The 19,559-nt window shown below is 55.2% G+C and overlaps 4 protein-coding genes across 4 annotated transcripts; 1 reads left to right on the forward strand and 3 right to left on the reverse strand.

Moving 5' to 3' along the window:
- Positions 1-1,341: 1,341 nt before the first annotated feature.
- On the forward strand, positions 1,342-4,440 carry J4E93_002142 (uncharacterized protein; the record flags this gene model as incomplete). The annotated part of the gene is made up of 1 exon (XM_049340090.1): positions 1,342-4,440. One exon carries the CDS (start codon positions 1,342-1,344, stop codon positions 4,438-4,440), a length of 3,099 nt encoding a protein of 1,032 aa, XP_049202412.1.
- Positions 4,441-6,500: 2,060 nt separating this feature from the next.
- J4E93_002143 (uncharacterized protein) lies at positions 6,501-8,285 on the reverse strand (the record flags this gene model as incomplete). The annotated part of the gene is made up of 1 exon (XM_049340091.1): positions 6,501-8,285. The coding sequence occupies one exon, from the start codon at positions 8,283-8,285 to the stop codon at positions 6,501-6,503; it is 1,785 nt and encodes a 594-aa protein (XP_049202413.1).
- A 4,248-nt stretch (positions 8,286-12,533) lies between these two features.
- J4E93_002144 (uncharacterized protein) lies at positions 12,534-14,633 on the reverse strand (the record flags this gene model as incomplete). The annotated part of the gene is made up of 1 exon (XM_049340092.1): positions 12,534-14,633. The coding sequence occupies one exon, from the start codon at positions 14,631-14,633 to the stop codon at positions 12,534-12,536; it is 2,100 nt and encodes a 699-aa protein (XP_049202414.1).
- Positions 14,634-16,167: 1,534 nt separating this feature from the next.
- Positions 16,168-18,160, reverse strand: J4E93_002145 (uncharacterized protein; the record flags this gene model as incomplete). Its single annotated transcript, XM_049340093.1, has 2 exons — positions 16,168-17,895; positions 17,948-18,160. The coding sequence occupies 2 exons, from the start codon at positions 18,158-18,160 to the stop codon at positions 16,168-16,170; spliced, it is 1,941 nt and encodes a 646-aa protein (XP_049202415.1).
- Between the last annotated feature and the right edge of the window lie 1,399 nt (positions 18,161-19,559).

The following is a 19,559-nucleotide window of genomic DNA, read 5'->3' on the forward strand; positions in this document are numbered from 1 at the left end:
ATTACATACTGTCTGGGGTGTCTGCAATATGGACGGACCCCAACCTCTTTCCGAGGTATCTCGTCTGGGCCTTCCCGTCTTCAGGATGCGGCCTCCAGGGGCCTACTCTAGGCTGGCCAGGTTCGCCAGGTCCGGGGAACAAGGGCAGAAGGGCAATTTGTCGAGTGTAGGCTTCTGTGGAGCGGAGGCGACGAGTATTTGTTTGCTAGGCGAGGGAAATGACGGCTACGCGTAGGCTGCGAACCAAGATCGCCAGCGGTACGGTAGACAGGCTGTAAGGCGCGGTGGTTGAGTGGACTGGCGCGTTTGTGTAGTATGGTCCCAAGACGCTCATGGGTCTGACATGCTAGTGTCCTAGTGGTCGCAGCTGCCTCGTAGCGCACCGGCGGCGGTTGCTATTCCTGGAACGTCGGCGCTTCCACAGAGCCACTAGCGCAGCTCGCAGTTCGTCTCCCCCATCCATCGACAAGACGCATTCACGCCGCCTCAATCACGACACACAGCGTGCTCGCCTCGCCTACCACGACCCCCTCCTCCCACATCCAGGCGGCAGCGGCTCTGCGATCGACCGGCTTCCCTCGTCCGCACTGCCCAAGCTGGTCACCACTCTGCCCTCGACCCTCCCCATCGTCCAGAGTGCGTCGCAACTGACCCTCATCGTGAGCGCGGCACCCACCCTCGACCGCGCCTTCCTCACCTCCGCCGCTCGCACCACCCGCACCCGCTGCGTCGCCCGCTCTTGCCCTTTCTACCCACTACGCCGCATCTCCTCAGGCATAGGCGCATCGCCGGCCCAGTCGCTCCTTCCCCCAGGCGCTTAGTAGAGGATCTGGTATTCTCGCTCCAATTCACCACGCCAGCGCCCCTCCCCACTGCTGTTGGCACCCAGGTAAGCCGCATCTTCTTTTCGTGTCCCTACTCCGCATTCCTGTGCCCCGTTGTCTGTCTGAGCGAGCATGACTGTAGTCGAGGCAGTGTACGGGCACCTGTCACCTGTCAACCGTTACCTGCTCGACCATGTGCACTCTACCACCAATCTTCGAGTCTGGCAACAGCTTCTCAACCTGTCTTCAGCCTCCATTCCTCACTCTCCCGTCCTGCCGCCCTCGTTTCGAAACACATGCGCCTGCCATGTCTGCCTCGCCCACAATATCCCATGATGCTAACACTCCGACTCTGAAAAGGGCTTTCTCTACACCTAATTCTTCTTTCCCTTCCAAGAAACTCGAGCAGTCCTTCACCCACTGCCTTCCTCCACCCTCCACTTCGACGCAAGCTCCACGTTGGCCCAGTAGCACTCGCAACCACTGCCCCCGCTTGGCAGCACACACAAGTCCCAGCATGGTTCAGACGAGCGCGCGCTCATTCATGCCCATGCCCTCATTCGGCGCCGTATTTGGAGGAGATCACCACAGCAAGGGCCAAAATGGCGGGAATGTAGCACGCCCTGCCACGAGCCCCAATACCAACTCGGGCACACCCTTCTCCTCCTTCCACATCCACAGCGAAAGCCGCGACAGTACATCGACGGGCTCTTCCGATAACTCCCCGACCACAACCATATCAACCATGGACTCGTCCTCGGTAACAGACCCCTCTCCAGGCGTGTCTCCCGAATCGCCCCTCGCAAAGACAATCACGCCCTCGTCTTTCGTTGCCGACTTCAGGTCGAGACGATCAGACGCACCTCTTGGGGAACCGTCAGCCGGCCCATTCTTCGAATTGCAGCGTCCCACGACCCCCGCAAAGAAGCCTCGGAATCTCAAGAACCTTGGTATCAACACTGCGTCTTCGCTCAGCAACTTGCGCGCGCACACCCCAGCTCCCATCGCAGTTGCTCCCAAAGAGAAGAACAGCTCGGCACCGCCATCTCCGTTGTTTATCAAACCACCGACACCCCCGAAGCGTCGACCGTCCAACTTGAGCTTAACAATCTCAACGCCTGGCAGCAACGAGAGTAAGCCCGTACGATTGCTCATACCTTCAACACCGTCCTTCAATCGTCCACCGCTTCGCCACTTCCAGTCATCTCCTTCGCTACCATTATGTTCACCGAGTACGAATCCAATGGGTGGTATGCAATTACCTCCTTTGCGACCTGTTGCACCTAAGCAAAGTGGCCTCAGCGAAGTCCCCTTTGAAATGGAAGAGGAGGAGGACCAGGAACCCAACTTCGATGTTCCCCAGTCGCGAGAGGAGAAGCCGGCTGCCTATCCCAACGGCCCCATCTGTATCTATGAGTCTGGCGTGTTCCTCTACTTTGAGCCAACTGCTATCCAGGCCACGACCTTCGATGTCATTATCAACGTCGCGAGCGAAGTGAAGAACCCATTCACCACGCCAACGGTGGAGTCACAAAAAGACATTGACGCCAGGCGCATAGACGGCCCGCCAGCGGAGAACGTTGATTTTGCTACCCTAGGACAGCGACCTAAGCAATCATTCGGTATGGATGATGGCTCGCCAACCACACCCAAAGCCACGCCGGTCATGCAAACCATACAGCCGCGCGAGGTTGTGATTGAGGGCAAGACATACAAGACACCAGAGTACATCCACATGCCCTGGGAGCACAACACAGACATCGTTCCCGACCTTCACAAGCTGGTCAGGATGATAGACGAGAGGGTTCAGCGTGGGAAGCGCGTACTCATTCATTGCCAGTGTGGTGTCAGTCGTTCTGCCAGTTTGATCGTTGCCTACGGTCTGTACAAGGACCCGCAGATGAGTGTGCAAGAAGCCTACGACAAGGCGAAGAAGCGAAGCAAGTGGATCGGTCCGAACATGAACCTCATCATGCAATTGCAAGAGTTCCGCAACAGCCTGTTAAGACAAAACGAAAGTCGTTCATACCACAATCAAGGGTATGGACGCCGATCTGCTGGTCTTCCTTCCACCCGCTCCACAGGAAACAACAAGTACTCTTCGTACGATAGGGACTCTGGTTCGGGATCGCGCACTCCACGAACAGCGCCACTGCCACCCGACAGCGACATCAGCATGCAGCGGGCAAGCACAGGCAACATGATGGCTATATCTCCAGGTCCCTTATCGGCACCCACTGGAGCCTTCTCAGCCAGTTTCCGTCGGTCCTGGGACTCAAGCCCAGCGCACTTTGATGTCCCATCTGAGCCTTCTCCGACGACGACGACACCCTATGTCGATCCCACGGGTCACGTTGTGCCTGTAGTCTCCGTTACTAACGATAATGTGCCGACTATTCAGACTCAAGATGTCTCCGACAACGAAGAGTATTCTGAGCCTACTCTTAAACATGCCTCTGTCCCCAACTTCTCACGTCAACTTCCATTACGATTAGGCCTCAGCAACGATGAGGGCGGATCACACGGAACAGGAGAGAGACATCTGGCGCCTATGCAACCATCAGGATTTGAGCCACTTCGATCTCCAGCTGTGGCAAGTTTCAACATACCTTCCTTTAGCTCCTACGACGCATCCGATGAGGTCATGTCGCCAATCAAGACCTCTTTCGACAACCCATGGCCGGCAGGCTATGACCTGGACAGCGAACCTTCCGCGCCTGAGATTACCTCGCCAGTCGCTACACAATTTCCCAAGGACATTTTTGGTCGCACAGACGCAAGCCTAGAGGATGACCTGAAGTCGCCCCGTGCCACGGAATTCCACATGACTCCACTAAAGCCAAGGATAGCAGACGAGGATCCATTCGGCTTGACATCGCCGACAAGAGCAGACTTCAATCCGTTCGACAGGCCCAGCATAGCGGCTATCAAGGACTCTGAAGCTGAGGATCGACGGCCGTCATTCCAAGCCATCCTACCGCCTGCACATCAGACTTTCAACGGCTTTGCATCGCTGGACGGTACGGCGCAAACGAACCCCATGTTTCAGGCCCCCAGTTTGCTTTCCAAGTCCTTCCCAAAACTCAGCCAAGACGCCGGACCACGCATCGACAGCCTTAGCAATTCACCCGAAAAACAAGCCTTGACCCCTATCGACCCGGCTGAACCTGTTCCTGTAGCGTTCCCCAAGGCACCGGATACGCCCCGATCGCCTAGCCAAACCTTCCTTTCAACTCCCGCCAAGGCCATTCGCACTAGGTTCTCATCACCGAACATGCGCGAACAACGAAAGTTGCACAAGCTACAGACGGAGATTCAGTCAAAGCTGCCGAAACCTTCGGCGCCTCAACATGCTGCTGATGACATCGATGCTCTCATGTCGCCGCGTGCAGAGGAGTTCACAAGGAATCCCTTCCATTTCGAACTCCAGTCCTCTGGCGACGACACGAGTCCGGTATCTTCGAACGAGACGATCAAAGACGGACGAAACGGCCACACCGCATGGGAAGAACCACTACCCCGGCAATGGACGCCTGAAAAGGCCACCGTTGACCCCCGGAGTCCTGTCCAAACTGGCAGTAACCCCATTGTTCGCAATATCTGGGACGTACTGTGAGCAAAGGTACAAACAGACCGAAACGCAAACTCAAAATATGCGGAGTGGACTTGCTCAATCTAGAAGCTTCCGGAGAAGACGCCGCGCGCACAAGATTTGGTAGCTTCGGCCGCCTTGTCGGAAATTACGCGACCTCTCTCCGAAGGATCGTCCTTCGCCAACAGGAGCTCGCGACGCCACCAACACTGAGCGTTTGGACTCCTGACAGCTGCATGTCACATTGGCCCACTTTGCAGAGTCGACGTTGGATGTGCAGCATCTCCGTTACCGTTGGCTGCCGATGCATTCCAACGGTCCGGCAGTTTCCATCTCGTATTCCCTTGTCATCAGCCATTTCCTTTGTGATCAAATCTTTCGTTTCTTTGCAAGCCCGTACAGCACGGCTTTACATATTCGCATGTTGGGGGCTAATGCGCGTTGAATTACGCAGAGTAATGTTCTAGTTTCTAGTACCCTAGTACCGCCATCCCCTCGACATACTCACACTCCTTACAACAACTTTCCCTCTCGACACAACCATTACTACATTCGCTGCCCCTTTGTATATCTATCTCATCTCCTTACTTTACACACTCAGTATCGATGTTACGAGCCATGCAAAGCGACTGTCTTCTGGCAGAAAGCACCCAATTGCGTCTTGGGTTGCGTCCTTGGTTTTGTGTTTTGATTTCTCTATTTTCTGGTTCGCTTGGCGAGTTCAGCCAGCGAAAGGCGTTTGTGGGTGAGAGGGAGAGAAGGATCTTGACAGATGGATTGATCATATCCTTGGGCTTTTCCTTGATTTTCCTTTTCCCTCTCTGGATTCATCTAAGGGTTTCTGGTGGAAAAGGCTATGTAAATGAATGGAACACATATTTCAACAATGAGTCGTCCACTTGCATATATGTGTTTATTGCGTTTCTGACCCATTGTTGGCGGTGTGGCCTCCTATCGAATCTGGCAGTTTTCCTGATCAAGCGTTACCCTGCAAGCAAATAAACTGGCATGGCAAGTCCAACCGAACACCCTTTTTGTTGCTGACAAAACATGCGACAGCTGAAGTAGCATTCTTCGTCTTACTAACATGTCTACACGCTTACCTAGTTCCTCACACACACCAAAGGCTTACATACATCTTACCTGCATTGCTTCTACATAATCTGGTGGTACAAGTGTAGATCTAACCTATCTCTGCAAGATAAGGGTTGTGCAGATCGCCGTTCTTGGTTGGTGAAGGAAACAAGGAAAGGTTCAACTGGTAACACGAACAGTAGTTAGGGGTTGGGCTAAAGGTAGATGCGGTGTGAGATGGGCAGCTCGCGCGGTTGAGAATGCGGCTCTGTGGAACATGAGTGAGGGAATTAGCATTGGAGTCGTCGTATTTGCTCGTACTAGTAAATGCGAGGTCAGATAACCGTAGCCATATTGCCAAGGTAGACAGAAATTCACATGCCGGAAGAAGTCTTCGATCAGATTGAAAATCCATTCAAGTTACTACTTTAAACTATATACTATGTGTGATGATGCTGTGTGAATGTCCCAAAAGAGACCTCCACTTCTAAAGAAAACAGAAACCATGCCAATCAGGCTCATCATCTCATGTCCATCTCATCTCATCTCGTACCAAGCGAGCGTAGTATACGTCAAAAAGCGAATGTGTCCAGGTCTAGCCGGGCGCAGTGTCAAAACAATACAACGAAAGTAATCACAAGACGTACATACACGTCTTGCTCGATGAGTTGAAACAACAGAAAGCGAACGGAAAGCTTCATCGAAATGTATTTCAACTTCGATGTATATGCAATTGTACAGAGACGATGAGTGTGAGACTTGACAAGACAAGTAGACAGAGAAACGCCAAACGCAGCACTTGCGTGTAGTTGGTCGTAGAACTGAACATCAAGGAGATGGGAGATAGTAATGGGAAAAACCGTTCAACGCCTGAGAAATCGCAAGTATGATCCCGGTGTTTCGTCCGATAGCATCCGGGAGTTGGGTATCCTGTGGGCAATTTGATGCCTGTGTCGATGTGTATGTGCGTGTACATGTTTCGCTTGATAGCTCAGAGTGTGACGGAACTACTAGTAAACATACGTAGCAGTCCTGCCTAGAGTAGGTTTACTGGCATAGCCTCTGTCAGCCCTGTCGGGCTCACCAGATCTTGGTGCCCATCTGACGTCCTCGGGACCGTATCTACGGCTGTATTGGACTTCGTTGGGGTCGATGCTTTGCTGGCGTACCCTGTGTCGGGGTTCGCTGCCGATTTCACCGTAGAGTCTGCCTGAGCGGCCGCGTTCTTCGCGAACAGGCGAGATGTTGCGACTTGACTCTGTGCGACTTGGCATCGATGGCCGGGGGACGGTCTTGTATGATGCAGTGGTGGGCTCCGCGGGACGGTTAGGACCAATCGGGGGTTTGCCGATGGGCGACTTTGAACGGTGTTGGCGTTGGGGTTCGCGGACAACGTGACGAGGAGTGGGAGTTGGTGGGTCTTGAGACACGCCAGCTCCAGGAACGGGGTAGTAATATGTCTTGACGGTCGACGATGGTGGTACGCTGGGGAAAGCGTCTCGCTCGGGACTGGCGTACTTCTCAGGACTACTGTACTTGTCGGGACTGCTGTATTGCTCTGGAGTCATGGCCTCGCGAAGACCAGACGGGCGAGGCGCGGTAGCTTCCTTCCTGCGCGAGGAGGTGTTGGGCATAGTAGGCATGGTCGACGATCGACTCAGCGAAGGTGCTGGAGGTGTGTTCTCTGCATATCTGGTAGACCTGTTTTCGGTGTACGAGCGTTGAGGCACTCCACGTGCGAGTTCAGCAGGTGATGAGGTTGTGTGCTTGAAGCTAGGTACCCGTCTCTCCTCACGACGAGGCTCATCATCCCACTCGACAACCTCGGGAATACTGCGATCGGTGCGGTCGGTGTCACGACGGGACATAGAGGGTCTTTCCTTGCTGGGGCGAGCAGATGACCTGCGGACGGGCTCGGGTCGAGCACTGTCGCGTCGAACCATCCGAGGTGGGTCGGAGGTGTAGTAATCGCGCGAAGAGGCCCTGGCAGGCGACGGTCGGGAAGATAGGATATCCGCCTCGACGTGAGCGCGTGACTTGTGTTGGTATCGGAGCGCCTCTTCTTCCTGGACGCTCATCTTGCGTGCAGCAGGGACGGTGTGAGACGCGGCGCCGGCATATCGGTTGTCTTCATAAGTGCGGCGCTCTTCTGCCTTGCGCCGAGCATCCTCCTCAGTGCGAGCCTTGAAGGCTGCCTCGTAGCGCGCCTTCTCATCACCCGATGACTCACTGTCAACCTGGGTGAACTTGCGGTCGCTTCGGGTCTCCTTGGCACGCGTTTTCTCGCGATCTGAGCGTGATCGGTCTTCTTTGACGTGTCGCGAGCTCTTGGACTCCTTCTCGCGAGTAGATCTGGAGGATGATGTGGGTTTTGAGGGTTGGGCGTGGTACCGTGCGTGGTAGCGGTCGTCTTCCTCGCGTGCTGTGGGTGCGCGGTACTCGGTGGTGTATCGCGAAGGGCCGTTTGCGGCAAAGGATGCACCGCCTGATGTGGGGACATCGAAGCGTGCAGTCCTGTCGCGTGGCGCAGCTCCTCGCGCGGCCTTCTCCTTGCGCAGCTTGTCGAGCGTGACCTGCGCGTCGTACTTGCTCCTCTTCTCGTCGTCAATGAGGCACTCGTAGGCCTGCTGGATGTTGTGAAACTCCTCCTGTTTCTGCTCCTTCAACGCGGGGTCGGTGACCTTGTCGGGATGGCACTTGAGGACAAGTTTGCGGTAGGTGGCCTTGATGACGGCGGCGTCGACCGTGTTGGCGACGCCCAGGGCCTTGTAGTGATCGGGGAGGGGGTCGTCCATGGCGGCAATCGGTGTGGGGAGAGGATTGCTAGTCGGGTCTGGGGTGTGGGATGTCTCTTATAGTGTGACAGCAACGACTGCTTGCGACTCAGGCCTGACACATGCGGATCCGGGCAATGCAGCGAGTGGATGAGCAAGCGAGCCTGTGGCGGTGTTGGGCGGATGTCTGGCAGGCCGCAGCAAAAGCAAGGGCAAGAGCGATGGGCTTTGGGCGATGGGTCGGTGTAGGAGCCCTATAAGGAGAGTCGGGTGCAGTATGTGCCGTGGTGAGAGCAGAGCGGACGGAGCGTGCGGGTGTTCCTGCACGGCGTGACGAGGATGGCTTGCTTGAAATCGGCTGACCTAAGGAATAGTGGGTCGCTCAGGGACACAGACAGCGCGGATCGAAGATGGCGGAAACGTGGCGAAGAGACAAAAAACTCGGATCAAAGACGCTGGACAAAGGAATTGTAATGCTCGGCCGGCGGTCAGGCACAAGAGTGAGGCTGTGTTGTGCTCTCGACTGCGCTGCTCGTTGCCCGGCAGCGATGGCTCTGCTTGCAGCCCGTAACTTGCGGTGTGGATGGCTTTGCGACGTCACCGTCAACCGTGCCAAAAAATGCCAATAGGATCCGGCTGGCGGTAGTCGGGATCGCACCGCGTAGTCTGAATTTGAAGAATCGCGGGAGAAGAATAAGATTGCGGGTTCGAAGAATAGAATAATGTGTGCAACGGGTAATATGGATTTTGAGAGCAGTCAGCCTGCACGCTTTGGGGGTGCAGTTGTGACTATATCAGGCTCTCATGCACAGAGCCCCAGGGCTTCGACAGCCGTCGAGGGCATCCCTGTGCCTCGCACTTGTCTGCTTTCTACCAAACTCGTCGCCGGCTGAAAAGAGCGTCACAGCCTCGACTCGACGCTGACTAGCCCCCGCTCCACGCCCATCGCATCGCATCGCGCAAGCCGCTGCTTCACATGAGCACCGCTGCAGGTCTCGTCGTCGGCCACGGCGGCTGCAAAACACACAGTCCAATCACGCCCAACGCCCTCCACATGGCCCGTTTCGAGACTGGCGCCAAAACCCCTCCTGATAGGACCAACCCCCAGCATGGCCTGCATGACCACCGAAGCCCCAAGAAGCCATGCCAGAAGCGTGGAAGCACGATGTGACCACACCTGCTGTCCAATCGTGAAATGCTCACCAACCCCACCATGAACATTTGCAAGACATGACGAATCCAGCTGCACCGTAAGGGTACAGGTGAAGCACAAAGCCAGCACCGACAGCCAACTCGTCACATTCGAGATCCACCCAGGCAATCCATCCTCTGCAGCTTCCGAGACACATGTGTTCCCCAGCTCAGACGGTAGCAGTCACCGGGCCTTCGGCACCCATCAATGCACATCCTCCGCACATCACTCGAGGCATGATGAGGGGCATCCCTGTGGCCTGTCGCAACTCAGGTCAGGGCACGGCGGTTGCGTCGCCCGTCAGGCAATATTTTGCTCTGCGTCCCAAGCCATGTGAGAGAGTATAGATTTGCTGCCACTCGATCCGTCCCGATGGCAGACGTTAGCCCGTGGCTTGATAGGACGATAAGATACGCTTATGCGGGGGTAAGGCGGGGCACTTCTGCATGTCACGCCCAATCGTGACATGGTCAGCTCACAAAGCCCACGAAGCACGTCCTCCTACGTGGTCCTCGTCCATTGCACGCACCGCACTGAGTAGAACACGAATGTGCTATAAACCAGCAGCAGTATGATGTAGGTGTTGGCTCGACAAGTGTGCTGTGCTGGCTAGGAATGAGATCATTTGGGACAGGTACGCTGCACTTGATCCGTCATCCCACATTAGCTAGCATTATCGTTGTCCCAAAGAGCCCCATACAGGCAGCTCCATATCGACGACTATCGGCTTGTTGTAGGCAACCGACGTTTTGCCAGCGACCCTTGGACCCAGATACGCTGCGTTGATCACCGTGGTCTGGCTGCGTTCTTCCGTCCCGGGTGGAGGCATACCCCTCTGTCGTTCTGCGAGACGCTGAGTAGCCTCGTCAGGACACCCATGTCCGGTATCGCTCTCATCTGGATGCTCATCTGCATCGCCCCCTCGCCGTCCTCCTCCACTAATCCCCCCCCACAGCGCCTCACTGTCCCGCAGGGCAACATCAGTGAGGCTCGCTGGTGCCGTCGGGATAAGCTTCTCACCACCACCGGACGGGGGCTGACGCCCTGTCTGATCCGGTGCAGACATCGCATCAGGCTGGCCTCCCAGACGGTCCCCTCGCGAGTCAGGCTGCAATTGACGTGTCAAGCTCGCATGGTGGTCGCAGCCCGAACCACGCCCTCTTCTCACCTGCATGCCCGTCGTCAAATCAACTAGAGAAAGTTTCTTGTTGGAGGCTCCTGGGTCGTTCCAGAACTGCACGCTTGGTACTAGGGTACCGATATCCATGGGCGTGGGTTGGTGATGTAGTAATGCATGTCTTTCTCTCCATTGTATCGTCTCCACGCCTCGTCCGTTGTGTATGTGGCCGCAGACGTTCAAGATCGGCCTGACTTGCTCTAATCTTCTTAACAACGCTGGGCATCCTTCCCTTATTCTGTCTTTCTGTCCGCTTGTTGCTGCTACTACTCCGTCGCATCGCCCCTTGGGCGGTGTATGCGTAACTACGATATCCACTTCATTTGGAATCTTTTTCCACACTTCTTCTGCTTCGTCGGGTTTGTACTGAAAAGCCCAACTTGCAAGTTGCTGCTTGGGCGTACAAGGACTCCCGAAGATGGTAAAGCACGTTCCCCGTTCTTTCAATCGTATCTCCGTATAGTCATTTTCAAGGTAGATAATGGACTTAGATTCCGTCAACAGTCTTCTACACGCTTCTGTGTCTTGCGGCGCAGGCCATTTCCACGACTCTTCGTTTTCTCGAAAGAATGGAGGATCGAGCGTGATATCGTGATTTCCTGTCACATCTCATCAGCAACTCTCTTTCCCATCATCTGTACCTCTTGAAAAAGACCAAAGGCATCCATTACCAGCAACCACAATCTTCGCCTCAAACTCCTGCCGTTCAAGCCACTCCACCGTCCTCTTCAACTCCGCATAACTCCCCTGATTCGTCAAGTCACCCGCGTGGATCAAGACATCGCCAGCCGGCAACTTCGGCGTCTGATTATGCGTATCCGATATACAGACTATACGCGTTTTGCGTCGTGCCGACATACGTAGGTAGGTTCATGCACACATATGCTAGTTTGTAGTAGTAGTAGTGATCGTGGTAGGTAGTGAGTTATCGTGTGATCGATCAGGTACACGCCAAACAGGAGAAACAATGCCCAACTACCACGATCCAAGCTAACCCCAGCACACCCACACAAAAACTTCCAGTCATCATGCATTGCAAAGAGCTGTGGAAAGAAGGTTTGGTGGAGTTAGTTCAGCGAGAGCAATCACGCGGTTACGTCATTCCCCATCATTTCAACCTTCGAGGGCCTGGCCTCGCCCATTTCCCAAACTCTCCGTACCGCGTACCGCGTACCGCGTACCGCAAAGGACAGCACAGCATTTGCTTTTTCTCATATTCGCCGGTGATCAACAAATGCCCCGGCCTCTAGGGTCTTAGTTCCCTCTAGTGATGCGACAGGATAGACAGGTACATCCGCAGCACGACATCGCCTCATCCCCGGTTTTCCACCATATCGCCGCACCTCGGCTCGCTTGAATGCGGTGTTGTGCATTTTTGCCACCGCCACCCGTTTCGCGCAACCGACTTGCGATGGCGAGTTCAGCCGCAATTCTTGGATCTGCGGTGGTTGGGAGATGCATGTGGGAGTGGTTGGGCGGAAAGAAAAACAGGTTGTTGGGGGAGTTGGCAGTGCCGATGATGGATTGCGATGGCGATGGGCGGGGGGATTGCGCTAGTACTGAAATGATGTGCCACGTGATAAAGATTTGGGTTTGATGGAGGAGCTTGGAAGGAGCGAGGTCGAGTATAGCAATTTCATCTAAGGAGTTATCACGATATTGCAGAACGGAAGTTTTGTTCAGGCTTCACAGCCATTTTTTTTGGTTATTTTCAAGTACATTTTTCTCGCGAAACAAAACCATGCAAAAACCAAAACTCCTTCGCTACAATTGAAGGGGTATCTTGACAATGACAAGCCCATGTAACGCCTTCGTCACAAGAAAATTAGGCCCATATCGACACCCCGCCTCACTATGCCTAGTCGTCCCTCTCCTCCCCATGGGCAGGGTAGTCGTCAACCTAGATTTGGCCGTCGAGGACGACCTCAGCGGTCTCCTCGTCGTCCGTATCCAGGTTCATTTCGTCGTCTGACACCACCCAGGTGTTATCAGAGTCCTCACCCAAGTCGACCACCGTCGTATCACCACCCGCGGACGCAACGTTGCTGTCCAGGCTATCCCTCCTGTTGCCGTGGACGACGTAGTTCGCGTCGTCGTCGTCCAGGGTGATGGGGGATCGGGAGCTGCTGCCGCTGGGGACATATCGTCCCGAGTGATGTGATCTGGAAGCTGGGGCCGGGGCCTCGAATGCGACGACTGGTCCGTCATCTAGGACGGCGTCTGTGCCCTGGATAAGCGCGAAGTCCCAGTCATTCGCCAGTCTTGAAGACCACTCTTTTTGTGCCCAGCGAGCGATTTTGCTCTGGATCTCATGGCGAACCTGCTCCGAATGGAACTCTGACTCGAACTTTTCAGGAAACCAGCGCTTGAGTGCAAGGTCGCAGGTCTCGAACCCTGCCAGATGACGGCGCGTGATTGCATCCATGGAAATATCGCACATTTTGTACACAAATGGTCCGCATGCGCCTCCATCTTCTTTGAACCTGTTGTTGTGGTTTTGATCGGGACTGTTGGATTGTGGGAGGTACCTCCAATCCTGTGGGTTTTCATCAAGAATATGGAGCATTCCCATAGACACATCCCGGCCTAAGTCTCGATAGAAGTCCAGTTCGACGAAGAGCGAATCAATATAATAGCATGTCTTGGAAATCCGATCCAGAATGGCGAGAGACCAGTGTAATCCACTGTGGCCATCGTTTTCGAGACCGCCGATGCCATCGTTGATGACGATGAAGATCCAATTCTTGTCAGCGTAACGTAACCTATACTGTCCGTATTCCGCATCAGAATATCCTGACATTTGGGCGAAGTAGCAAATCTGGGCCACGGTGGAGTTGGCGATGCCGATTTTGTGAGCATCGCAGTCGTATTCGCGGCGAAGCACTTCAAGAGCCATGTCTAGACTCTCGTCACGCATCCATACTTCCGCACCATAAATCCGACTGTTGGTAGCGCCAATATAGTTGAAGGAGTCGTTGTGAAGGGTCACATCACCCAGCTCAAGGAACACTCCTCCGTTGTGGGTAGGCTGACCAAAGAAGACCGAGGCGAAAGCAATATGTCGGGCAGGATGAGGAAGTTGCACCCAATGTGTAAGAGCGGGTAGCGGATCCACCTCCTTGTGTGGTAGCTCAGGGATGTCAAATGTCTTTGTAACGTCAGTGAAGTGCCCACTAAAGACAGGTTTCTGGTGACTGTTTACCTGGGATAATGCAAATTCCCAGTGATTTGTCTCTTGCTCCCATTCGGTGGTAGTATTCACATCGACGCTATAGCGGCGCTTCAACAGAGGGGGTCTTGTTTGCCTTGTGGGCAGATTCTCACGTTGAACACCGCGAGAAGAGATGAGAAATATCTTGGCCGCTTGATATTTTATCAAGCCACGTGTCTTCGAGAAAATGTTGCGTTGCATTTTGCGCTTAGCGAGTGATTCAGAGATGTCTGTAAAAGAGACCGCTCGATCAGGCGACATGACTGCCTTGGATTTCGGTGGGGGCGGCGGAACACCTAACTCAGTCCACCAATCTGATGATACCGATGAACTTGGTGACTGGCGTTCTTCGTCCATGGAAGGCGTGTGTGGAGGTGTGACCGGCGGCGTCGTGGACATTTCGCTGGCGTGGTCTTGATTTGAGCGCGGGGTAGGAGGGTGGTTGTTGTCGACGTACTCTTCCTCTGGTGACCGCGCAAAGCCAGGCGCATTGTCCTGAGATTGTGAAGCCATGATTTCATCGCTGTGTGGCGGCGAGGATACCAGACCTTGCGTCTCGGTCTGTGGTGTGACGTCGACCGCAGGTGAACCTATGCTTGAATGAGAGTTAGCATCGCCGTCAGATGCAGTCACGCCATTCAAACAAAGAGGTTCCGGTTCAGTCGGCGATGGGGTTCTGGTGGTTTCTCCTCGTAATGTGGATGACGAGTCTGTCAGTGTGTCCGCCTCGTCCGATGCGGTAGGCGCGGCCTGCGCGACAACCTGGGCAGGCGCGCGCTCTTCGGACATTTCGTCTGACATCGCAACGGCGCCGCAGTGTTGTTTCCTGGGCGGAGTGCTACGACTTGGCGATGGGAAGTGGGTGCGCTTGAGTGTGATGGGGAGTCGTGTCGTGTGGGCGTTTGCGAAGGCCTGCGAATTGACAAACACTGCTGGCTCAGGCGCTAAAGCGGTGGTGGATGCGCTTGATGGCGAGTTTGCTGCAGTTGAATCCAAAGGCGAGTGCAAGTCTGCGTCGGTCGTGTGCGGATTGCGAGTTGCGGGGTGACCAAAAGGCGTAGTTACTGGGGTGGTGTCGTGGTCGAGCGTCGCAGTAGAAGCAGTAGAAGAACTTGAGGAACGGCGCGAGCGCCGCTGCGTCATATTGCCACAACAGAACAATTCCATCGAAGGTGAATGTGGGTCGGTGCGCTCTTAAACGCTGTTTGCTCAGCGCAAAGAGCGTGATTGTTTCACAGCACGGATTCAGGCATGTCAGGGCATTCAAAGGAGGTGAGTACAGTGGTGAACAGGGGAAAGGGTCAGGAACTCAAATGAATACCATACGGTTCAGACATTTCGGTGTGTACCGCACATTCGTTCCATGGTTGCCTGGGTTTAGGTGTGGGTCATCCGAAGAATATGGGGGAACAGCCCACATATATCTTGCAATCAACTACAAGGTCTTTGTGAATGGTCAGCATTATCAACAAGCGATGCCTCATTGGAAGACAGCAGTGAACAATGCTGCATTGATCCAATTTGTAGCCAGCAGGAGACGTTCTTCATTATGCTCGTGGGAGTCACCCAAGTGGACTCCCAGGTCGCAGGAGCCTGGCCGTGTCAGACGCGCCGGAGCAGTGAAAGTGTGCGCACATCCTTCCTAGAAGGCGGCGTGCGATGGTGAGACATGACCTTGAGCAATGTGTCAGCCTTCATTCCAAATGTGCTCAAAAGGGGTCCGTAACTAATATATATATTCACACAAGAAAAGGCGGGTTTGATATATGTTATGTACACGAAGTTTCAACACTCATGTTTTGAAGATGAAGAAGAGGTAGCAAGGAAAAACACGATCTGGTGTTGGTATATGGACTAACGAAAACGGAAAACGGAAAAAAGACAAAGAGATCATGAGATGCTGACGGTGAATCGATCCTGCGCCCACACGCTTGTCCCCTTACGTGCAAGAAACGCTGATAACAAAATGCTTCGTAGTTAGCCCCTTTTGATGGCAAAATATGCAAAGTCGTGAGAACGCTCTTTCTCTCACAATGCTTGGTAGAAACTCCTTCGTGGTAAATCGCACAGACTTCTTAGCCTTGCAAGGCTGAAAAACGCAAATGCTCGCCCCTAACATGTTCCCGTGCGCGCCTGTGTCTAACTCTAGGTACTGGCTCCGCGTTATACGGTGCGCCTCTGTTGGTGTGCCCATGGCGAATCCGGTCTCAAGTATGAGAGTCGCGGGGTCATTGCGCGTGGACCGAAGAGGAGACTGGGCATACTATCAGGGTAACGTCAAACGTTAACGCAAGCTCAAAGAATTGCAAGAGCTGAGCTTTGCTCACTCTCCGATACTTGTTCCCCTTAGTCGTCTTCCTAGACTCACGCTGCGCCCAATGTCCGAAACACCACCGACTGAGTGCCGGTTGTTTGGGTTTCGAGCGACGCTCAATTGTGCTCTTGGCCGTAGTCCTCCCGTCAGGGTCTTCTCGTAGTTGGCTGGCGAGCCTTCACGGCCTAGATTGTGACCGTAGCGACTTTGATTATCCCGGAACAACAGGCTATGCTCGTTGGAGGGCGTACTACTTGAAACACTGGGCCGGCGGAGACTGGCGGTGGTTTGAAGAGCGGGTGATGGCTGCAGATCAGGCATTGGTTCGCGGGAGGTGTACTGTCTGCCACCGGTGAATCGTTTTTGATCTGACTGACCACCGTGACGGGCTCTAAAGTCGATTGAGGTCATCGCACGGGAAGGCGCACGGAAGATTGGATCTTCGTCTTCTTCGTCCACACTGTTGCGTGTCTGGTGGAGACTGGTGCCTGCTCGTTGCATGCGTGACGGAGTGTGTCTATCGTCGTAAGGTTCCTGGCTGCCTCCTCTTTGGCTGCGACCGGAGTCATCGATAAGCATGCTGGTTCTCCGAGCCTCGATGCGTGACATGGCTCTACTAGGACTGACACCAGATGACAATGTGTTGCTTTCGGGTTCGATGCTCTGTCGGATAGTCGGTGAATCGCCATTGATCTGTACACTCGGCCGACGTGATAGCGTGGCTGTGTTGGATCGGAAGGCTGGACTGGCAAGACCGGTCTTGGTGTCGCACAGAGCAATGCAGAGCTCGGTGAGACTGCGACAGAGGTTGTCGGCTTTGCGACGAACCTGGCGGTCTGAGACGACAGAGCCGTTGATGATGGAGCTAGCAGAGTGTAAAGTGCCCTGCGGTCCTGCACTGCCGCTCATTTCTGCCAGCGCAAGTGCTTCGGTTGCAGTCGCTTCCAGGTTGCGGTAGACAGTTGGTGAGACGTACTGTCTAGCTTTACCGAGGGCTTCGCGCAACAGAGGATGAGTTTTGTTGTTATTGGGAGTGTGCGTGCCCACTGTCGACTCGGCAGGCGACGGGTTCGACTTTCGTTGCTGATTCGGTGAAGACGAGACTGTCGTAGCTGAGGTGTTGGCCGTCCGTGGGCGCTCAGCCGATGCTTGGTTTACAATGGCACCCGATGTCGAGGGTATCTTGCCGCCCATCTCGATCTTTCGTATCCTGGACTTGAGCTCGTCCAGCTCGTCCCATACAGACGCGGCCGGCCCTGTAGAGCCATGCGACTCGGTACCGTCGGCGCGCGAACCAGCCTCGAATGATGTCTCCACCTGAGGCGTGCGTGGCTCGTGTGACAGGTTCGACGGCCTGTAGGGGTGGACCGGGGTGCGACTGGGCGGGGTTTGGTGTACCTCGGGCTGAGATCCTCGTCTTGTTGAGTTTGAGAACTGGGCTAGGAAGTCGCGCGGTGAGAGCTCCGAGTCGCGTCGTGTGGAGCTGAAGGAGGCTTTGTGGTTGAGGTCGCGGGTCCGTATGGCTTCGGGCGCAGGCGAGTTTGGCGACCGCTCGTATCTGGAGGGAGTGGGTAGGAGTGACGACCGGCGTATGCCGCTGGACCTGGCTTCGAGGGCAGCGCTGGAGGGTATCCTGCTGGTGGTTGGTGTGACTAAGCTCGACTGGGCCTGGACGGGCGAGGGCGACTGCAGGGCGGAAGGCAGCGACTGCCTGTTGTTGACGCGGGCGACTCGTGACTGGGTAGTTAGCTGCCATTCATGCGCATGCCGTGGCTCCATTGCTGCTCACCTTCAATCGGTCGCGCGCTGTCGGATTTTCTGGGCGCGGCGGCTTGGGCGCACTGTCGGCGGCGATGTTCAAGAACAGGTCCTCCTTCTCGCCGTCTGTTCCTGGCGTCGCTGGTGCAGGCGCTCCCCGTCCGCTATGCGCCGCGTGATAGTCCTCCATGCGGCTGCGGGGGCCAGAGTCGTACTCGGACGACTCGTCGGTGGAGCTCGCCATTCGTCGTGGCGGGGGCCTCGCACTGCTGGTCGAGGCTCGTCGGGGGTGGGGTCGGGGGCGGGTGGCCGGGTCTACAGCACTTGTTTGTTGTGGTGGTCGCGGGGCTTCGCTGGTGGATGTGGCTGGGTGGGAGCTAGTGGGGGATACCAGGCCGGACTGGAGGAACTGCTGCTGCGCATAGGCAAAGTCGGCGGGGTTCTGCGAGCTGCGGCTGCGAGTAACGAGGGTGACGGGAGGGCCGCGCGAGTTGTCTATGCCATGGCCGCTGTGCGAGGCTGGGGGACGGCGGGCGGCGGTGGAGCTGACAGACGGCAGGCGCAACAGCGTAGGCGGCTCCGGGGCCGTGTTGGTGCGGGCGTGCGTGGGCTTGCTGGGGGGCGTGCTCTGCGACAAAGAGTTGCGCCGCTGCGTGGTGTGGTGTTGTGGTGCTCCTCCAGACGATTTCCGAGAATGGGTCGGCATAGCTGCAGGCCTGCGCTGGCACACCTGACAGGGATGGCGGACAACGTTTCAGAATACTCAGCCCGTCATGGCTGCTTTTGCGACCCACAGTCCGCGCGCAAGCCGTCGAATATTGCCAATTCACTCTGCAAAGTTCAGAGGTTGATGCTGCGACGCTGGGGATCCCTAGCATCTTGACCTTGGCCGTTTGCGTCTAGGGTCCCGGGCCACTCTGCACGAGATGTCACAGTCCTTTCTGGAACGAATGGCCGCCTTCGAAACCGTCTCTTAGCAACGGCATGATGTGCAGCGACTAACCGTGCCATGGCCTTAACCTATATCGCACCCTATATCGCACATCACTCGCTCGCCTCTCTCGACTACCAGCGTGTCAAAGATGCCTCTACCCGATTAACTTTCCCTGTAAGCTGACCATTACCTGCGCGATTATTACCTCGCTGTTGTGCGTGTCTGGCCCAAAAAGCATGCTGGCTCTCATTTCGTCCGGTGAACGCACACCGCCGCTTGGCCGTTAGCAGGAACCACTTCCAAGCTTCTCCCGTCGAGATAACAGATCACGATTATCATTGTGATTGCAAAAACATTGTGCTGACTGACTCTGTTCCTGCATTCGCCATCCTGGTCAACGGCGGGTTGTAAGCGAGTAGCAGCGACGGACGGGACTTTTATCCATGTCAGGCGCAGGTAAGATTCACCGGCGCCTGAGTCGTGAAGATTAAGGCCAGACACCCTTCTCTCCTGTAGCAGACACTGTAATCTCGCGCACAACACAAGGTTCGCTGGCTCAGATTCTGTATCGATAGTGAAAGCCACATAATTACAGACGGAATTGCGCGCTTCGTCTCGTTGATTGGCTGTAGCATTGTAAAGGGAACGGAGCAGACAGTGGACGTGCTGTGTTGGAGGCAGCCACACGCACGTGACCTCGGCGGTGGCT

This window comes from Alternaria ventricosa (genome assembly GCF_023758065.1).
Source record: "Alternaria ventricosa strain BMP 2768 chromosome Unknown scaffold_3, whole genome shotgun sequence".
Lineage (NCBI taxonomy): Eukaryota > Fungi > Ascomycota > Dothideomycetes > Pleosporales > Pleosporaceae > Alternaria > Alternaria ventricosa.